Raw genomic sequence first — 21,184 nt, 5'->3', positions numbered from 1 at the left:
AATGATTGGAAAGTTCCTCCACATAGTGAAGAAAGAGGACTTTTTTTTTGTTGGAGTTGTTGGGAAGAAAGAGGGCTAAATAACTTTGTGATGGGACTACATGGCCGAGGGATGTTTTAAGAACAGGGAAGTGGCCAGGTGCGGTGGCTCACACCCGCAATTCCAGCACTTTGGGAGGCTGAGGTGGGAGGACTGCTTGAGCTCAGGGGTTGAAGACCAGCCTGGACAACAAAGTGAGACCCTGTCTCTAAAAAAAATTAAAAAATTAGCTGGGCATGGTGGTATGCATCTGTAATCCCAACACTTTGGCAGACCAAGGTTGGAGGATTGTTGAGCCCAGGAGTTCCAGAGCAGCCTGGGCAACATGGCAAGACCCCGTCTCTACAAAAATAAAAATAAAATAAAAATTAGCTAGACATGGTGGTGTGCACCTATAGTCCCAGCTACTTGGGAGACTAAGGTGGCAAGATCTCTTGAACCCAGGAAGTGGAGGCTGCAGTGAGCTATGATCACGCCACTGCACTCCAGCCTGGGTGACAGAGAGAGACCCTGTCTCTAAAAAGAAAAAAAGAGAAAAGAGAACAGAGAAGCCTAATTCAAACACTCTGTTGCAGGTGGCCTGCATTCTTGAGACTTGAAACCCTTCCACCTCTCCAAATCCTTTGTGGAAATCAAGGATAAGGGGCCAAGTTTCATGCCTCAATTGGTGTAGAACAGAGAAAATAAAACAGTCACAAGGTGAGCCCAGGAATCCTAAGGAAGGAGGAACACAGAGTCAGGGCTGACCATGCAAATGGAAGCCCCCGGCAGCATGCGGAGGTCTTAGGGAGGACACACGCAAGAGGGCTGAGCTGGAACCCGAGTGTCATTTGCAATTTCTCTTTGCTTTTGTTCAGTTTGTTTCCTCTCCCCTTTAAACTAAAGTCCCCTTGGGGACACACACTGTCTCTTCCTTTCCATCAACCAGAGTGCATAACATCGTTTTTGGGAACATTTACCTCTCCTGCCAACTGGGCAAACAGTCTCCTGAATCCATCATCAATGTCATCCTCACTGATGTCGAACTGGAAGGTGAGGCAGAGACATGAGAATGCATCAGAGCGAGGCATGACACCAAGTGTCTGCCCGCCCTTCCATGGCAGCCACCTCCCACTCCCCTTCTCTACCCCTCCCTGGGGCCCAAATTCTATGGTGATTTGGGTTAAGATCAGGTATAGTGTGAAGAATTAATATAAAGGTTTTTTTTTCTAATTAAAACACAAGAGGGAATGTAAATTATGTGGGAAGGAGTAATATTCTAATTTCTCACAGAGGTATCTTCTCTAGCATCCAATTAAAATGGCCTTTTAGGATCTATTCTAGTGGGGACTCGGAAGAATAAAGACTAGCTGGAATGTTGTGGATGGATTTTGACAGTGGCTAGCACAGCCCAATAGGCAAGGGACTGGCCCATGCCCCCAGCACAGAGGCCAGAGCTGATGCAGGTAGTCGACTCTTGGATTCCCAGTACCCGGCTTTATCCTTAGTTTCAGGCTTTGTTCATGAAGTCCAAAAACTCTTGGAGTTTTTTTGCTCCTCTGCTCTCTGGATTGTCCAGGACAGAGTGGGTGAAATTCAAAGAGTTACAAATACCTCTTCAAGATTGGCCTCGATTTCATCATCAACAGCTCTGGAAATAGAAGGAAATTATGTGTTACTGGAAGGCAGGCGAGGGCAAAAAGGAAGGAAATCACTGCTAAAATGGAAGTGCAGTGCTAAATCCAGCAGGGGGTAGGTGGGGTGGGGCAGGGCTGCGGTGGGGGGAGGTCTTTGTATTCCAAGTTTCTGTGATAACACCTCCCCTAAAAAGCAAAAATTTTTCTGCATTCCAAGTTTCTGTGATAACATTTCTCTGCATTCCAAGTTTCTGTGATAACACATCCCCTAAACAGCAAAAATAAAGGCAGAAGTGATCTGAAGGAAGGGTCATGACCAAAGCAACGTGGGCAGCTGGAGATTTTTGTTTGCTAGTTTTTGATCTTTATCAAATAGGATAGCCTTCGCGTGTAGTGTGGTGTTCGTCCTAGCCTTAAGGAATAGCTTCTAAGTTCCACTTGAAATATCCTTTGCCAACGTAGACTTTCACACTGAGAATCATGCAGTGCAAATCATCGCCTACTTGTTCTGCCTCAGGTTGGAGAGGTGGGCAGTGCGGAGGCCTGTGTGTCATTTCAGCCAAAGCTCAGGTCAGGCAGTGGTTAGTTTATACTGTGCACCGCCCCTGTGTCCAGGGCCAGGTCCTTCTGCTCCATAGTGAGGGTAATCAAGCTCAGGAGGTTCTTCCTTGGGCCACTGCGATTTTAACTAAGTGACCAAGAGTCCTATCTGCAGGGCCAATGCCTGGCAGAAGGAAAAGGGGACCTCTTGGTGCTGATCATTGGAATCTGGAGCAGAAGGATTAATATTTTGGGACAAGGAAGTCAGAAACCTTTGAGAGGTGGAGTGTCCTCTTGGGGTAGGGAGCTCACCCTGGAGAGAGTTGAGGGGTTGAGGCTTCCCTGGGAGAGTGACTTGTGGCTGGCAGGGAGAGTAATGGGTTTGACAAAGGACAGGGTTATTCTAATGCCACCAGGTCATGCTCCTATTTTCTTGTCAGTGAGGACTAAACTGAACACACCAGTCTTCCTCTAAGCATCCTCAGAGCTGAGAGGAAAGGCCCCTTCCCCCATGGTAGGCTTTAGCAAATGAAGACAGCCTGTCAGTGGCAGGGGGGCTACAGCCGTGCTATGGTGGCATTCATTGGTATGCAGCTGCCTGGCATTGCTTTGTCTCCCTTCGCCATGGGAAATTATTTCTGCATCATGCATTATCTTGGGGCAAGGGCAGTTCCCTGCCTCTACCTCCCATTGGCTCTTCCTCTACAGGAACCAGCAGGCCAGGTGGCTGACCCAAGCCCAGCACCTCAGACACACTCCACAAGATCTTTAGACCTCAGCACATGACCCAGGGTCCGAGGGGTCATCTCACACCCTGGTCCTCCAACACATCCTTGGCTCCTGTTCTTCCTAGCCTGACCCCCTACCTCCCATCAGTTCTGGAGTCTCCAATGGCCTTTCGATGAATTCCCTTTAGCTTAAATCACCCAAGGTAGATTCTGCCTTTGCCAATCAAGTGCCCAGCTGAACATACATGGTTGAGGCAGAAGTCAAAGTGGCAGAAGCCACTGTGAATTGAGGCCACCTGGACAGTGGCAGGAAATGGTGATGTCAGCCACAAAGGGTTCCCAAACGTGGGATCCCATGAGGAAGGGGAGAGGGAGCTGGTGACATGACGACTATAATAGGGAGAGGTTCTGGAGGTGGGAACCGTTGAGATGGTTCCCACCTTACACCCTTGGTGGCTCTGCTAGGCCAGGTGGCCTGGAAAAGCAAGGATTACACCAGCACTGCTCAGCTTTCTTCAAATGACGAGACTGGATTCGTAGTTTAACATTAAAGTACCAACTTGAGAATTCAGAGACACACTTATGAAATTAGACCCTGCAACTCACTGTACAGCCACCCCTTTCCAACCAAAAATATCCACAGTGGCTTTTTCCATTGTTTACCTTACTATAACACTAGAACTTCCTCAATCCATCAAATCCCCACACTAGTCCTTCGAGGTGGGCAGGTGTCACAGAAAAAGTAACTGACATTCAGAGGATGAAAGAGCTTTCTAGGGGCCGAGGAACAGACCAGTGGGTAGGGACAGGGAAGGGTGGGGAGAGGAAGGGACCAAACCACCTACTGGTAGTCAGCTTTCTTTTCAGAAAAGACCCGGATGCAGAAATCCCCATCCTTGTTGGGTTCGAAGGTGGAAGGCACGAGAATGTACTCTCCTGGCGGCAGCTTGAAGCGGTTGAGCACCTCCCGGAGGTTGATGAAGGTGTCTGAGCGCTCCCTGGCGCGATTCGTCAGGAAGAAGTTTTTGCTGAGGTGGATGTTGGTCTGCCCACTTAACTGAGGAATAAATAGAGAAACATGGGGGTAGATGAGGGGAAGCCTCCAGGCAAGTGTCATTTTCATTCATTGAGATAAAAGCAGTTGGGTAGTGTGGTGGCTCAGTCCTGCTGTCCTGGTGTATAAGGAGGCGAGGCCAGGCGTCAGAAACCAGCCTGGGCAACACAGGAAGCCCTCATCTATATAACGACGACAACAACAAAACAACAAAATTTTTTAAAAAAAATAGCAGTACAGTGACAATGCCTGGGTCATTTTAGATAAAAAGCAAACTTTTGTTAGGTGTGGTGGCTCACGCCTGTAATACCAGCACTTTGGGAGGCTGTGAGAGGATTGCTTGAGGCCAGGAGTCTGAGACCAGCCTGGGCAATGTAGTGAGACCCCTGTCTCTGCAAAAAATAAAAATATTAGCCAGGGGTGGCGGCATGCGCCTGTAGTCTCAGCTACTCAGGAGGCTGAGGTAGGAGGCTCACGTGAGTCTGAGAGTTCAAGGATGGCAGTGAGCTATGATCACACCACTGTACTCTAGCCTGGGTGACAGAATGAGACCTTGTCTTAAAAAAAAAAAAAAAAAAAAAAGGCAAACTTTCTACCAAAAAACACAAATGCCTGCTGCGGAACTCGGAAGCACATGCCCACAGGGGTTTCACATGCATTCAGCTCTGCCTGCAGAGATGCCCAGTCTTTCCACACAGTGTTCCGCAGCCTTCCTCCAAGAGACTCTCAGGCAGGAACAGCATCCACATGGCAGGAACCTGGCTTGGTTCTATGTGGTGTATGATGCACTATAAGAGCAAAGACAGGACTGGGGGCAGGAAAAAGACAACCCAGCTTCTAAACCAAGCATGATCCACCGGACCAAGGCTGGAGCAGCATCTAAAAGAGCCCGACGTGCTACCGGTTGCACTGCCTTGCTGTGAAAGAAATGTACTACAGGTGTGTCAAAGTGCCCCGTGTGTCTACTTTAATGATCGTGACCTTGGACCAGGCATCCCATCTGCTTCAGCCAGCGGTGACTGTGGGCCCAAATGCTCTCGCAAAGTTTAAGTCATTCCACGGTAGTGCAGTGAGGTGGATGGTTGACCAGTTTTAGTGAAAAATAAACTGAAATGCAGCCAGGCACGGTGGCTCACGCCTGTAATCCCAGCACTTTGGGAGGCTGAAGTGGGTGGATCACCTGAGGTCAGGAGTTCAAGACCAGCCTGGCCAACATGGTGAAACCCCGTCTCTACTAAAAATACAAAAATTGGCCTGGCATCCTGGTGCGTGCCTGTAGTCCCAGCTACTGGGGAGGCTGAAGCAGGAGAATCACTTGAACCTAGGAGGTAGAGGTTGCAGTGAGTCGAGATCATGCCACTGCACTTCATCCTGGGTGAAAGAGCGAGACAAAAAACAAACAAACAAAAAAACCAAAAATCAAAAAACAAAACAAAACAAAACCCTGAAAAGCAGAGAGGAGCTGTAACGTGTCCAAGGTCACACAGCCTGGGAATTGGGTCCTGGTCTCCTCTGTGCTCCTGCGTTGTCTTCTAGTACAGTCTGCAGGGTTCACCTGTTCCCTGACTCAGTCTTCTCCTAAGAGTGACAAAGGACTTTGTGAAAAGCCTCCTGCAGTCTCAGGATCATGGATTTTCTGCCCAGAACCAAACCCTGTATGGGCTCTGCCGGGTCACAGGGAGGCAGCGGGTCCCACAAGGACTTTCCAGAAACCTTGCCCAGAGCTTAGACCAGTGGGATCTAGAGCCTGGGCAACTTCAGCAGGGCCCCAGGGGTGGCCAGGACTCATCCTTCATGACCACCAGCCCCTGCCCGGGCTTCACGACGCTCCCTGAGCTCCAGCAGTCTAAGCTTCTCACTTTTTTGGTGACCTGAGCACCCCGGGACATGGGCCAGACGTACCTCCTCTGGAACCTGCAAAATAAAGGAGATGCAATTCAGATGCCGGAAAAGCAGTGTAAGAAAATGCATCACTGTGCTCTTCTCTTCCGCTGCCCCCGTTTTCTCTGTAGCATTAGCAATATCAACTAATTCAACCGAGTAACTGTTTTCCAAGGAACTCAAAGCCTCTCCAACACTGAAGAAAATCCTCTTATCATGTTGATAAGCCCTCACCTCCCTTCCTAACTTACAGAGTATAAATCTCAGGCACGGAGATGTGAAGAGACTTGTCTAAGGTGGCAAAGCCCATATCTGCCTCCCACGCAGGGAAAGAGGGCCAGGCGGGCCCTGTTGGAGGAGGCAGCAGGCGAGGTGAAATACACTTGGGGCTAGGAGCCAGCAGTGCCGGCCTCTGTCAGCCAGGTCCAGTGGTCCAGTCTGCATTTCCTTGAGCAAGTCCCCTCTCCTCTCTGGCCTCAGTTTTCTTGTCTCAAAAATAGGACCCAGTGATCCCCAAGGTCCTTCCCAACTCTGAAAGCCCATGGCTGCATTTCCAAGCCCATAAGCCGGTGGGAGGGAAGCTGTGTATCACAATTCCATTTGCATTCTCCTTGGAGCGATTCTGTCCCGGATCTGAAGTCCTCAGCTCCTGTTTCAGAGACGGAGGGGTTTGGGCCTATGTGCATTTTTACAACTGATGGTGTTTGCCCAGCTGCCTTTCTCAGGTGGGTGAGCAGGTAGAAGTCAGTGTTCCATGGGTGGCAACGTTGCCAGTGGTGAGCACAGAGCCTCCTCTCCTGACACCTCGTCTGGATTCTCCCAGGGGTGTGCCGGGAAACTGGCTCTTGGGAGAGGGTGGAAGCTCTGATTTGTAGTATTTGCCACTTTCCATGGTGTAAACAGGTCCCTGCCAGGGCCATTTTTCAGGCTGCAGAGGGACCTCAGCAGACATGGGTCAGAGAAAAGAGATGGGCTTTGGGAGCCGGGAGGAGCCAGCTCCAGCCCATCAAACCGAAATGCATCCCCAGTCAGTGCCCTAAAGCCTTCCTTTCATCCCTCTCCTCGCATGGCTACCTGCAGCCCACGAAAGCTCTTTCTTGTTCTGCAGAAGGGAGTGGGGAGAGCCCAGGGGCCCAGTGTGTTGGGTGAGTTCTCAGTGCCCCAGCCCCAGCCTGAGGGCGGAGAGCAGGCTGCAATGCGGCTGCCCTCTGGCTGTGGCTCAGAGTGAAAGGAAAACACGCAGACAGCAGGAGTCTGTGTAGGGATCTGGGCTCCAGCCAGCAGAGCCCTGGGGGGAGCATCATGACCAATGTTCCCCTGTCCCCAAGCTCTCCACCATCCAGGCCAATGACTTTGCCGAGCTCTGAGCAGCTGCACCCATGGACTCAGTCCTGCCCTCACAGTATTGCCTGATGTGACCCAGTATATTCTGTTCTTTGAAGATGGGTAGGCTGACCAGAATGCCAGGCCTGGAGGATGTGAGAAGGGATGTGGAGGCCATTTGAGAGTGGAACTCCCTGCAGGCTGGCTGTGGGGGGCCCGTGAAGGGCTTAGAAGGCCCCACAACCCAGACCCACTGCAGGGGCCTCCCTACTGGGGCTACTCCTGAGCCTGGCCAGGCTGGTAGTTTTGCTTTTCCTTGGCCAAGCTCCCGGTCTGGGATTCCATCCCCAGTTCTGCCTCTGGGGTCAGCTTTCCATGCAGGGGCTGAGATGAACACATGGGGGAGGGAGGGCAGGAGCCCCTGCGCTCTGCACCTCATAGATGCCGAAGCCGATGGTGTGCATGTCCTCGCCCATCTTCCTCTGCCGCCGTCGGTGCTTCTGAATGAGCCCCACCAGGAAGGTGCAGCCGCTCTCCCCATCCTCCTCGTCCTCATCCTCCTCCTCCAGCTTGATCAGGTACTGAGGGTTCATCCAGAATGTGTCTGCAGCCAGAAGGGGGCAGAGGAGCCCAGCCCTGAGCAGGAATGCATGGGGGTGGGGGGTGGCCCTGGTCTCAGGCTTGGAGGCTTCTGAGAGGGATGGAGATAAAGTGAGATGGTGGGAGGTGGTGGGAGATGGTAAGAGGTGGTGGGGGATGGTGGGAGATGGCAGAGTATGGCAGAAGATGGTGGGAGACAGCGGGAGATGGCAGAAAATGGCAGAAGATGGTGGGAGATGGTGGGAGTTGGCAAGAGGCGGTGGGAGGCTGTGGGAGACAGTGGGAGATGGCAGAGGATGGCAGAAGATGGTCAGAGACGGCAGGAGATGTTGGGAGAGGCTAGGAGGTGGGAGACACCAGGGTTGGGGTGTGGACTGCAGGCTTTGTCAGGCTGGGGACGGGTGACGGCAGCTGTGGAGAGAGGATGACCTGCACTTGTCTGAATCTAACCGGAACCTAAATTAGAAACTTTCCCTTGCAGTTCTCTCTGGCTCCAGGCTGGCTTGTCTTGGGGACTGGTCTGTCACTCTGGAACGCAGGGTGATTAGAGCTGTGGCTTCCCCTCATGGTACCTTCTCTTCACTGGGCTCTGATGGGGGGCCTGGGGTGGGGCTCAGCTGGCCTGGGGGACTCCGGGATCTGCTCCCTGCACTTGCCAGTCGCCGCCCCCTCGGTGAGCCCGGAGGCCAAAAACATCCTGTGTATAATTCCAGACTCTTTCTTGTTCTGCGTCCCTTGTCCTCTCAGGCCTATTCCCTTGCCCTGCTCATGACGTCTCTGCCCTCTTTACTTCCAAAACCTATTTATTTAAAAAATCTAAGATTCATTCATGTTTAAGGGGAATTATGCTAATTGCCTTTCCATACCTAATGGGATAAAACCCTAACTGTGAAATTACAGGCACCATCTTGTGTAGGGGTTGGCAGCTATGGCCCCACAGGCTGCTGCCTGTTTTTGTAAATAACGTTTTATTGGAACGTAGCCACGGCCATTCGCTTAAGTATGGCTGCCTCTGGGTTATAGCAATAGAGTTGTTGTTATAGAGACTGAGTGGCCCACAAAGCCAAAATTATTTACTATCTGACCCTTTAGAGGAAGTTTTCCGACTCCTGATCTAGTGGGTAGGAGGGGTCCCTTGTGGGGGGCAGAGGGCCTTCCCAGCGCCTCTGGGACTGCCACTTGGTGGCTGCATACTTGAGGTGAAGGAGTCCGAGCCCCAGAGCTGTAGGCCAGCTAGGTGCAGTCTGACTACTTGCTCTGTGGCCCTGGTATGTGACTTAGAGGCTCAGCTTCCACGGTCTGCTGCCACTGTACTTACACAGTGACTCCTCAGTCAGGGGGCCTGGGTTCAAATCCCAGCACGCTCTGTGGCCTTCAGCAAGTCACTAGCCTCTCCAAGCCTCAGTTTCCTCATCTTAGAGATGGAGGTGATAAGAAAGTGCCTGCCTCAGAAGTTTGTTGGGAAGGTTAGATAGAATGTTATGCAGGCTAAATATCCCTTATCTGAAATTCCTGGGGCCAGAAGTGTTTCCTATTTTGGATTTTTTTTGGATTTTGGAATATTTGTATATACATAACATATCTTAGGGATGGAACTCAAGTCTAAAGACAAAACTCATTTCTGTTTCATATATAATTTATACACATAGGCTGAAGGTAATTCTATAGCATATTTAAAATAATTTTGTGCATGAAACAAAGTTTTGACTGCGTTTTGACTGCGACCTGTCACCTGGGGTCAAGTGTGGAATTTTCCACCTGTGGTATCATGTTGGGGCTCAAAAAGTTTTGGATTTTGGAGCATTTCAGATTTCACATTTTCAGATTATGGATCCTCACCCTGTGTACAAAACACTTAGGATAGTTCCAAGCACTGAAGGTGTGCCCCATAATTGGCAGATGTCATCATGTTCAAACAACTGCTGACGGACTAAGCCATGAAGGCAGAAGAATCAAGGGGCTCAACAAAGGCTGGACCAGAGGAGAAATCTTCACCCCATCTGGGCAGCGCCCAGTCAACATTTGCTGATTGAAGTGAGTATGGGGCAACAAACAGGGCCTGATATGTGGAGGGCTCCCTGGGTGCCGGGACAAGGTTCCCTTGTAGGCTCGGCTGCCTGGGTGTGGGGTGCATAGAGCAGCTCATGGCCGTGAAGTGGGATTGAGCACTGCTTCCGTGAGCATGGCAGAAGGTCTGGCTGAAGGTCATGATGGGCGCTGGGGAATCTAGGGCCTGGAGAGGACATCACAGAAATAGTGGCTCTTGGGTTTGTCCTGGGTAGGGCAGGAGGTAAGGGATTGAGAAAGAGAGCTCAGGGAGAAAAGGCTCATTGAGAAAAGGCTCAGGGAAAAGAAAAGTCTCAGGGAGAAGGAAGACAGAGAGGGTTCCAGTGAGCAGGAGCTGCCTCCTGGGGCTGCTAGGCTGGGGTGTGGTACACAGGGTGGGGTAAGGGGAGCTTTGGCCTTTGGTGGCCCCGCATTGCAACAGCCCTTATATGCAACAGCCCTTACTTGGGTAGTTCCTGCAGCCTCCCGCGGTGGAGCCCCGCCTCCAGTTCCCATCCATTTTGGTGAGTTTCCACTTCTTGTAGGTATCGCTGGTGAGAGTGTCTGGGGTCAGGTTACAGATCTCCAGGCGGGAATAGTGCCTCAGGAAGTCACTGAAAGACATCCTGGCAAAAGCAGAGACAACCATCACAGGTGATAAGAAGACACACTGGTAAGCCTTGACTTTCCACCAACACCAGACCAGGAGCCACCCAAAGCCAGGCAGAGCAGCTCATTAGAGCTGAGTGGGTGGGCACCAGGTTCAGAATCCGAAGGCCCAGATTCCAGTCCTGGCGCTGCAACTTTCTAGCTGGGTGACTTTGAGCAGGTTACTTAAACTTCTCTGAAGCTCAGAACTCTCACCTGCAAAAATGGGAGCCGTGCCCATCAAATGTGACAATATATGGGCCCCATTTGATAAAGAGCATGTTGTGTCCAGGTGCAGGTGGTTATAGAGTGGCGCAGACACACAGACATGTGGGTCCATTGCTGCTCACTAAGGGACCAGTTCCTTAAGGGGCTGGGATGAGTCTCCGGCACCCGGGGGAGAAAGGCCCCATCTTTCCCTTGTTTCCTGGGATCTGAACGTTACCAAAGGAATTCCTCTTAGCCTTTTTCTGAAGCTGCTCAGCTTATAAACCCCATTGTCAAGATGGACCGTTGAAGGGGCTTAAGAATTTCTTTATTCAGGCTCTTATAGTGAACTTAAAATAACAAAACCAGGATCCCACACCCTTGTGTCCTCGACATGGTAAACTCACTTTGGCCGACACTCTTTCTAATTAGCAGTTTTCTAGTAAAGAACATTGGGGCAGACAGAGCTTTCCCTGAAGCCTCCACTAATCTTACCAGAATTCTCCATCTTCATGCCGTCTGGTCAGCCTTTCCCTCTCTTCTGGGTCTATAGTGTTCCAGCTTGGGCAGCTGGAAAACAAAGTAAAGAGAGAGGCGTTAGTATACAATGATTTCTCCCCAAAGGCCCCAGAGTTGAGGAAGAGGGACATCTGCTTTCACCTCTGAGGGCTCAGGCTCCAGAAAGGGGGAAAGTAGCCCACATCTGGCTAACAGCTGCATTTTAATACTCTTACAGCACTTTAAAGAGTATAGAACACTATACAGATGCAAACCAGGGAGCAAAGTGAGCAGGTGAGTTGTGCTGGAAGACAGTGGCAAGGAAGAGTCCAGAAAATGAACACAGTTCATTAGAGGGAGATGGAGTAGCTCAGAGCAGTTGCCCAATTGAGATGGGCCTGGCAGCTCTTTTAGGGACAACTGAAGATCTGATGAGGAGCCTCCGGCCTTGGCCTCTGCAGCTGGCCTGGGAAGCCTCAGCAGGTGTCTCTCTGTCCACGGAGCAGAAGGACCTGGCCCTGTACACAGGGGCAGTGCACAGGGTAAACTAACCACTGCCTGAGCTTTGGCTGGAATTACACACAGGCCTCTGTACTGCCCACCTCTCCAACCTGAGGCAGAGCAAGTAGGCTGAGGTTGCCACAGCAGATGTACAAACAAGTGTTTACCCCAAATAGTTGAGGGTTCAACATGCCTACCAGTAAGCCCTGGAAATCAACAGAGGGATGTTTCTCTGGCCTTTGGTACAAAGTTCACATCCCTGTAATAGAAGTGCCTGGGGGAAGGTGGGGTGTATTTTTTTCCCTGAAAGCCCCATAGAAGGGTGGATTTGAGCTGGGGAATGGGTGAACCTGGAGGCAGTGGCAGGAATGAACTTCACACGAGCAGCTTGGGGCCTGGAAGAAGGCACTCAGGCTGCTGGAGGAGTGTCCTGGTTAAAAGACCCTTTGAGGGGCCCCTGTCCACGGGTCCCTGTCCATGTGGCCTGGGCTCTCCTGGCTGTATTTCTCAGCATAATGCACATGTCTTCTTCTCTCACCCTCTTCCCAGAGCCTCCCAGCACAATGCACCCCCGCCTGGGGCCCCGAGGCCTGCGCCCTCCTCACTTGTCATTCCACCGCCCTGTCCACTCCACTTCTCCCCAGGGATTTCGGATGCGGATCAGTTTCTGTAGGCTTCCGTTACTTTCAACCTGCAGGATTAGATAAAACGGAGGAGGAAGAGGTTGAGTTCAAGTCAGGGCTATGAAGGCTTGGGCCTCCAACCCCCTTCCTCATGAGCCAGGAGGTATGGGGCTGAGGACGGTGGGGAGGATTTGGGGGTTGAGTCCATGTATGAGGGAGGATCACAAAAGCTAGAGGGGGCTTGGCACCCAGACCTCTCACTGCTGCCTAGCTTTGGAAAATGAGATTTAAAGCTCCCAGGATCCAGCTCTCAAGGATGGGGCTGTTCGTGCTTCATCTCTGAACTTCAGCTTAACTGACAGGATACGCTTTTGGTAAAGGAGCTCAGGGAAGCTTTACCATTTGTTGAAAGGTCATTGGTGATAACAGGCACATGCAGTGAGTGAATCTGGATTGAGTCCTGGATGGGGTAGGGGTGGGTCGCCAGAAAGGACATTTTGGGCAGCTGGGAAAATGTTAATATAGACTTTATAATAGATGACACTACTGAATTAATGTTTATTTTCTTAGGTGTGGCAACAGTAGAGGAATTATGTCACAGAATGTCCTTATTCATAGGGAATAAATACTGAAGTATTGAGGAGGGAAGTGTCATAACGTCTGCAACTTACTTTCATATGGCTCAAAAAAAGTGCACACATAGATAAAGCAGACATGGCAAATGTTAGCAATCGGTGAATCTAGGGGAGTGGCAATTGGATAGTTATTATGTTAGTCTTTCAACTTTTCTGTATACGTGAAAATTTTCAAATAAAAAGACGTGTGTGTGTGAGGGGGTAGTTAAAAAAATCAAGGTTAAAAAAAGAACACTGGACATGCAGAAGATCTGAGGTCTAGACTGGGTTCTGTAATTAACAGTGAACTTGAGCTGCTTGATAATTTTTTTTTTTTGAGACATGGTCTTACTTTGTCACTGAGGCTGGGGTGCAGTGGCATGATCATGGCTCACTACAGCCTCGACCTCCTGGGCTCAAGTGATCCTCCCACCTCAGCCTCCCGAGTAGCTGGGACGACGGTTGCATGCCACCATGCCCAGCTAACTTTTTTTTGTAGAGACAGGTTCTTGCTACGTTGCCCAGGCTGGTCTTGAACTCCTAGGCTCAAGCGATCCTCCCACCTCGGTCTCCCAAAGTGTTGGGATTTCAGGTGTGAGCCACCATGTCAGCCCATAATATTTTCAATAACAACAGTGATCACAACAGCAAGGACAGCTACCTCCTTATATACGATGTGTGAGGCACCTCTGAGCACTTTATATATATTAACTTGATTGAATCGCCACGACCTTCCAATGGATATTATCATTATTTCCATTTTTTAAATGAGGAAACTAAGGGACAGAGAGTTCCAGTAATTGGCCCAGGCCACACAGCTGGTAAGAGGCAGTCAGATTTGAACATGGGCACGAATACTTTTACGAGATCAAATGAGAAAGCACCTTATAGAGTATAAAACACTATGAAGATGCATTGTTTTATTATTTTTAGCTTATCAAAATAGTAAGGTTGTAACTGTAAAACAGGGTAAAATCTAAAACAAGTAAAACCAGGGCCCCTGGCGCCGGCCACTGCGGCCACCAGGTGGCAGCGCGGCGCACCCGGCGCCCGGGCTGCGAAAGGGATGCCCTTCTCCTCCCGCGCGGAACTTCAGGAGTGCGGGGCCGCGCGGGCCCCTGGGCATCACCACAAACTGTGCCTGTGGCCATCGTGTTAGGACAGCAGGACCCCTGCACATCCGCGCCGGCCGTTACCTCCTCGGCTCCGGTGACCGAGTACGCGTGCCCCTTCACCAGCTTCTGAAACGTGATGGCCTCCGAGTCCGCGGCGCTGGTGATCTGCAAACACGGCAACCGTCAGACTGGCCGCACCCGCTCTCGCTTCCTCCCGGACTCCCTCGCTCCCTCTGTCCTACTGCCGGGCGGGACCGCGGGACGCACTAGCGCAGCGGCCGAGGCCTGGGGTCGGAGGCTCAGGGCTGCGCTTTCTTGCACTTGGAGAACCTTTCCTACCCCGTTCAAATGCTTGAACGCCAAGAATACCAGAGAAAAGGCGGAATGCAACCCTCTCGCGGAACGAGCACACACATTCCCGTGTGAATAGCGCATCCACGGATTTCTGCAGGCTGGGAAGGGCGGGAAAGGGCGCACGGCCGAGAGAGGGCCGGAGGGGGTCCTCGATGGCGCAGGGCTGATACCCAGACAGCCCTGAGTGGCCCAGGGACACTGAGCACACCCTCGCCCCACCACCAGCCCATGCTCCGTGGTCTGGCCCAGCCCAGCTGTAGGGTTTATACTAGGACGGTTGTTTATTCCGGTCTGAGTCAGAATTTGCTTCTGTTTTAAGAACGCCTCACAGCCTCTCCTTTCCCCTATCTATTCTGATGAAGGTTGAGCCTGGGAAGAAGGGCTGGAGCAGAAAGGGTCTTCTGCCTCCACGTGTTCTGCTGGTAAACTTTGAGAATTCCTGCCTAGGGAGTCTGACCTAGATTTTGGCTCCAAAAACCAGGGCTTCTTGTCTCTGTCCCCCGCAGAGACCAGAACCTGGATGGGACAGGGCTCAGAGGTTGGGCACAGCCTTTGCTCCAAGGCTCCTGGGCACAGTGCCCACCTCCCATCCCCTGGTGAGCGTTGCCAGCAAGGCTATTATGAGGAAATTGTTCCTCCTCTTCCTTCCGAAGTCTCCCACAGGCCTATTAGCTCTGCAAGAGTGCAGGGGAAGGCGGCACAGCACTGCAGATGGAGGGGAAGGTGGCAGGGGCAGCAGGTGGCAGGGGCTCCCAGGGAACCTGTGGTCAGAGGGGTGGGGGTGATTCAGAGCAGGCTAAGAGTGGGAAGTGGACTGAAGACAGAAGGGCTGGAGGCACCATCACCCCATCCATTACACCCCAGACAGCTTGACTTTTGCCTAGCAACCCTTGGCTTCCAGGTGATGAGCAATAATGGTAGACACTGGGGTGCTCAGAAACCAATACCTCTAAGAGATGGCACTTTGAAATGCTAAACTGAAGAAGCCTCAAGATCTCTCTGACCTCCCCTTTCCTTCTGTCTCTCGATCCACTCTCCCCCAAAGCACAGGAGGAAGTTATTCTCTGAAGTTCCCTCACCTGCCTAAAGTCTGGACCTGCCAAAGATGAAAACAATGACGTCTGGTCCTTTCCATGAGTTATTATGAACTGAACTCATATTGCAGGAAGAAAGACAAGTCTGTCAACATGGCTAGACAGACTTGTCACAAACCACTGTCTGCTCTGCAGGCCCAACAGACTTTATCCCAGACCATTTACGTTCTTTAAGCCCAATGAATTCCCCTAAAAATCATTTACGACATCCCTAAAATCATCCGCACCTCCCCAACTCCCTTCCCCTAAGAGGAAGGGAATATAACCCTCTGTATCCCAATGCGTGGTAGGGAAATCTCTTGTGATTCTCCCCTGTGCACATTCATACATTTGTATGCCATTTCTTGTATTAGTCTTCCTTTTGCCAGTTGATTTTCAGCAGATCTTCAGAGGGTGGAGGGAGGTGTTCCTTTGGCCCCTACGTGGACGAGGGCTGCATTACGTTGTACACAGGAGCAGTGGGTTCCCTTGGGCACTGTGGGAGCCTCCCTTCAGCAAGAGCAGATGGGGTGAGGCTAGGGAAGGCAGCCTGGACTTACGTCGATGGAGCAGCCAAGGAGAGAGCCTTTTTGCAGAGCTTTCTGGATGATCTTGAACAGGTTGGGAGGGGGCTTCTTCAACTCATACCACTCAGCAATGCCTCCGGTGAAGTCTTCGAAGCCCTCAGTGGTGGCACCCCCTGATAGTGCTTCATAGCATCCGTTGATCCTACAAGAGGGGATTAGATGCTGCCGCTACCCTTGACACTACTGATGCTATAATCTCTCAAATAGCCACCCCCTAGTACCGTCTAGATTTGATGCTCCAGGGACCCCCTGTTCATATTCTCCTTGGCCTTGTTCCCAGCTCGGGGTGCTCAGGAAGGCAAGGTATTGTGTCCACAGTTACCATTTCCCTGGTATTTTGTGTTTTAAAGAAAATCTCAGGCTGGGCGCGGTAGCTCATGCCTGTAATCCCAGCACTCTGGGAGGCCAAGGCGGGCGATCACTTGAGGTCAGGAGTTCAAGACCAGCCTGGCCAACATGGCAAAACACCATCTCTACTAAAAATACAAAAAAAATTAGCCGGGCATGGTGGGGCATGCCTGTAGTCCCAGCTACTTGGGAGGCTGAGGCAAAAGAATTGCTGAAACTCAGAAGGTGGAAATTGCAGTGAGCTGAGATCATGCCGCTCACTCCAGCCTGGGTGACAGAATGAGGCTCCGTATTAAAAAAAAAAAAAAAAAAAAAAAAAAAAGATTCGCATAGAACCTTATAGTCGGAAGGACCTTAGTGATTTTCTGGATGAACCTCCTGTATTGATTCCTTCTACATCCTGACAAGAAAGGTGAGGTCTACTAATGGGTCGTTTGGCATTGATAGCTTAAAAAAGGACAACCATTCAATAATGGAAGCAGTTTCTCTGAGAAACAGGCATGGTGTTGGCAAGGGCTTAGTGCTCCTGACTGCTGATGCTGGAGTCCGGTGGCTTCCCTGACTCTAGTATTGAGCAGTGAGACTTAGAAGCATCCGTCAGGCTCCAGGTTCTCACAGCTGACTCCTCCTTCCTGGATTGGGACCGTAAGAAACAGAAATCCACTTGCTGCTCTAAAGTGGGGTCACTTTAATGGAAGGAGCCGGGCGGCACAGCCAACATAGGGCCATTGTGGAGGGGGGCTGGCGTGGGGCTTCTTACTGAGAGTGGGCAGCCCTGAGCACTGGACAAACTCAACTGTGGGCAACCTGGGTGGGAAGCAGCTGTGGGGAGATGGGGAAGCCATTGCTAATCAGTGACATCATCTATTCTGGGCAAGTTTCCTACCTCTGCAATGAATAGCTCTGCCCAGTGGCAAAAACTCTGCTTTTTTAAGTTGATACAAATGTGTCCTGTCAAGGAAGTAGAGCTCCTTGTCAAGGCCAGCACAATCAGTACCATAACTTGTTCCTGTGCATTTGGTTAAAGATGTTGATAGCCATCATTTATCAGTGTACAGTGCAGCCAGGCACCCTGCATGCACTATCTCCTTGCATTTAGAGCCTAATTTTGGCCAAAGAAGTCCTTCTATAGAAAAGGACTTCCACTCAAAGTAGTCCTGGAGTAGTTCTACTACACCCAACTGATTTTTATATTTTTAGTAGAGACGGGGTTTCATCATGTTGGCCAGGCTGGTCTCGAACTCCTGACCTCAAATGATCCACCCACCTCGGCCTCCCAAAGTGCTGAGATTACAGGCATGAGTGAATTTTTTGGAATCCAGGGCACTGGGGGAAGGCCATGGGACCAGGGGAGGATGGCAACTTACTTGGCATATGCCTTCTCCAGCAGGGCGCTCCAGAACTCGCTCCCCTCGGCTGAATGCACAAAGAGCAGCTCCCCGTCCTTGGTGGGCAGCCTGTCATCCACCACCACCTCCACCCACTCGCCATATTGCCAGAACTGCAGAACAAGAGAGGTGGGCTGCAAGAGGAGCTGGTGGCAGCACTGGGACTCTGAGCCTCAGCTGCCTCTGGCTCCCCTTGCCCTGATTCCCTGGGATAGGTTCCATGAGCCCATCCTGGGAGGAGGTGCTCCCTTAACTCTCCTATGCAGGCCAAGTCCTCACTAAAAAAGCGAAGACAGAGGCGCATGTCCATCCTTTCAAATCCACACCCGCCTCTTTAGCATTCTGCCCTGTACCTTAGGCTGGTTTTTTTTTTTTTTTTTTTTTGAGACCAAGTCTTGCTCTGCCCAGGCTGGAGTGCAGTGGCACGATCTCGGCTCACTGCAACCTCTGCCTCCTGCATGCAAGTGATTCTCTTGCCTCAGCCTCCCGAGTAGCTGGGATTAAGGGCACGTGCCACCACACCCGGCTAATTTTTTTTTGTGTTTTTAGTAGAGACGGAGTTTCAGCATGTTGCCCCAGCTGGTCTCGAACTCCTGGGCTCAAGTGATCCACCCACCTTGGCCTCCCAACCTCTGCCTCCCAGGTTAAAGTGATTCTCCTGCCTCAGCCTCCCAAGTAGCTGGGATTACAGGCCTGCACTACTACGCCCAACTGATTTTTGTACTTTTAGTAGAGATGGGGTTTCATCATGTTGGCCAGGCTGGTCTCGAACTCCTGACCTCAAATGATCCGCCCACCTTGGCCTCCCAAAGTGCTGAGATTACAGGCATGAGCTACCGTGCCCAGCCAGCTTTTTCAAGTATTATTTCTCATTTACCGGCATAAAAGGAGGAGAACTTTAACGTTTTTGTCTCAAACATCAAATAATACAGTTTGTTTTTTTTTTTAACTTGGGAATTAGTTCCTGAACACCTTGCTCTACCTCCCTTTTACATGTCCCAAGAAACCACCCAGGGCCATCCCAGCCGGGTCTCACATCCTGGCCACGGGTAAGCCAGGAAGCTTCCTGCTCTCGCCCAATGTCCTTTGTAGAACAGTATTGGTCTTGGGAGTCTGCAAACACCAGGGACTGATGAACCCAGCCAAGCCAGAAGACTGTTCCTAGCCCCCTGGACCTGTTGAGGAACCACCTGAGCCAACCATTAAGTTACCTGGAAGTGAAAGATCCCTGCATAGTTTTCCTGGAAGCTCTGGTTTAGGGGGACGACTCGGGCCAGGATTTCTTCATTCAAGGTGAGGGAGGCAATGGCTGCCAGCAGCCAGCAGTCACCTGTGAACACAGCACAAGGAGCTCTTATCAGAGGGTCTTAGAACCAGGAGGATGTTAAAAATCTTGTCTCCACCTCCAGGGGCTTAAAGCCTAAGACAACCTGTGAATAGACAGAGTGAAGTTTCAGGCAGTCCCCCATATGAGGGTTGGGTCGGAGGGTTTGGGGGCTATTAGATTGGTGTAAAAGTAATTGTGATTTTTGCACCAACCTAGTATTTTGAGGGAAATGCAAAGGGAGAAATGTTTTTGCTGTGTTGTGGTTGGGCAGAGATGGGAAATTTCATTCCCTGAAAGACCCAGAACTCTGGTGGCTGAACTGTGCCCTCAGAGCCCAGCCTTGCACCTGATTCGCAGCAGATGCTCCACAGTGAGAGAATGAAACCAGCGCAGTTGCAGAGGCTTCTGAGCACACAGGCTTTGAATGGGAGTTTGGGCTGGGTGTGGTGGCGTACACCTGGAGTCCCAGCTATAATATGAATACTTGGGAGGCTGCGGCAGGAGGATCCCTTGAGCCCAGGATTTCAAGGCTGCAGTGAGCCATGATTGCACCATTGCACTCCAGCCTGGGCAACAGAGGGAGACCCTCATCTCTAAATAAATAAACAAATATATAAAGGGGAGTTTGAGTGAGAGAAAGAAAACGTAGTGCTAGATGGGAAGGGGACAAACGTTGCACACCTCCTAGGAGGAAGGTCAGAGCCAGGAAAAGAGGCTCTGGCAGGGAGTACAATTGCAGGAAGTAAGTAGGGAGCAGTGCAGATGGAAAAGCCCTGAGTCAGAGGCAGAAAGCTGGACTGTCCCCAAGGGTTTCTGTGCGGAGGGGCAGAGGTCACTTCAAGGGGTAGACAAGGATGGGCACAACGAGGTGGGCAGCTGGCCAGGCAGCCTGGTCCCTCTCTGAGCCTCAGAACCCTCCCCCATGACATGGATAAGTGTGAGGCATAATGAGAGCAGGTGCGTAAGCACTCGGCACCCATTTGGTGCCAGTGCTAGGTTCTCAGCACAGCAGGCACCACAATCATTTCATACAGTTAGAAGCAAGCTGATGCCAGCAACAGCACCCAGATGGTTTGCAGGGAGGGGTCATCTTCACCACAAAACACAAACAAAGGGGAGGGGGCCTGGGAAGAGGATGAGGAAGTTTACTCCATTCTTAAGGAATGTGCACTTTCCTACAATTTCCCATGACAATAATGGGAAGTAGCCTCAAAGGAGTTAAATTCACTGTTGGATTTATTTTCGTCAATTGACAGGTTTATTAAAAATGTTACTGAAGACTAGGCGCAGTGGCTCACACCTGTAATCCCAACACTTTTGGGAGGCCAAGGTCAGTGGATTGTTTGAGCACAGGAGTTCGAGACTGGCCTCGGCAACATGGTAAAACTTTGTCTCGACAAAAAATACAAAAATTTGCCAGGTGTGGTGGTAGACACCTGTGGTCCCAGCTACTTGGGAGGCTGAGGTGGGAGGACTATTTGAGCTCAGGAAGTGGAGGCTGCAGTGAGATGTGATCATGCCACTGCACTCAGCCTGGGTGACAGAACAGCAAGACCCTGTCTCAAAAAAAAAATATATATATATACACATATATATATAAAATATGTAATATATGTAATATTGTTATATATATCAGTAACATATATATATGTTATTGAAGTTCACTGAATTCTTTGGTTTTGTTTTGTTTTTTGAGACAGAGTCTTGCTCTTGTCACCCAGGCTGGAGTGCAATGGTGTCATCTTGGCTCACTGCAACCTCCGCCTCCTGGGTTCAAGTGATTCTCCTGCCTCAGCCTCCCAAGTAGATGGGATTATAGGCACCTGCCACCATGCTTGGCTAATTTTTTGTATTTTCAGTAGAGACAGGGTTTCCCCATGTTGGCCAGGCTGATCTTTAACTCCTGACCTCAGGTGATCGCCTGCCTCAGCCTCCCAAAGTGCTGGTATTACAGGTGTGAGCCACCAGGACCAGCTGAAGCTCACTGAATTCTTTGAATTCTAGTTGATGACTTAGCATCCTGAGAGTTCCTGACCTAGCTTGTCCTGTTAGCACTTAGACATGGTTGCTTACA

General features: G+C 50.7%; 1 protein-coding gene across 1 annotated transcript in view; it reads right to left on the bottom strand.

Annotated features, from left to right (window-relative positions):
- Positions 1-21,184, bottom strand: part of CAPN2 (calpain 2) — a 63,566-nt gene that overhangs the window by 12,581 nt on the left and 29,801 nt on the right. Inside the window, exons 3-14 of the mRNA XM_031016183.3 lie at positions 18,995-19,113; positions 17,763-17,896; positions 16,021-16,189; positions 14,115-14,198; positions 12,287-12,372; positions 11,178-11,252; positions 10,293-10,453; positions 7,616-7,785; positions 5,880-5,891; positions 3,769-3,980; positions 1,633-1,669; positions 999-1,064 (exon numbers count right to left, since the gene is read on the bottom strand). Of these exons, the coding sequence (XP_030872043.3) occupies positions 999-1,064; positions 1,633-1,669; positions 3,769-3,980; positions 5,880-5,891; positions 7,616-7,785; positions 10,293-10,453; positions 11,178-11,252; positions 12,287-12,372; positions 14,115-14,198; positions 16,021-16,189; positions 17,763-17,896; positions 18,995-19,113 (1,325 nt within the window). The remainder of the gene's footprint in view (positions 1-998; positions 1,065-1,632; positions 1,670-3,768; positions 3,981-5,879; positions 5,892-7,615; positions 7,786-10,292; positions 10,454-11,177; positions 11,253-12,286; positions 12,373-14,114; positions 14,199-16,020; positions 16,190-17,762; positions 17,897-18,994; positions 19,114-21,184) is intronic.

This window comes from Gorilla gorilla, chromosome 1 (assembly GCF_029281585.2).
Source record: "Gorilla gorilla gorilla isolate KB3781 chromosome 1, NHGRI_mGorGor1-v2.1_pri, whole genome shotgun sequence".
In the NCBI taxonomy this organism is placed as follows: Eukaryota; Metazoa; Chordata; class Mammalia; order Primates; family Hominidae; genus Gorilla; species Gorilla gorilla.
The sequence above is the reverse complement of the archived record's forward strand: the minus strand, read 5'-3'. Positions and strand labels throughout refer to the sequence as shown.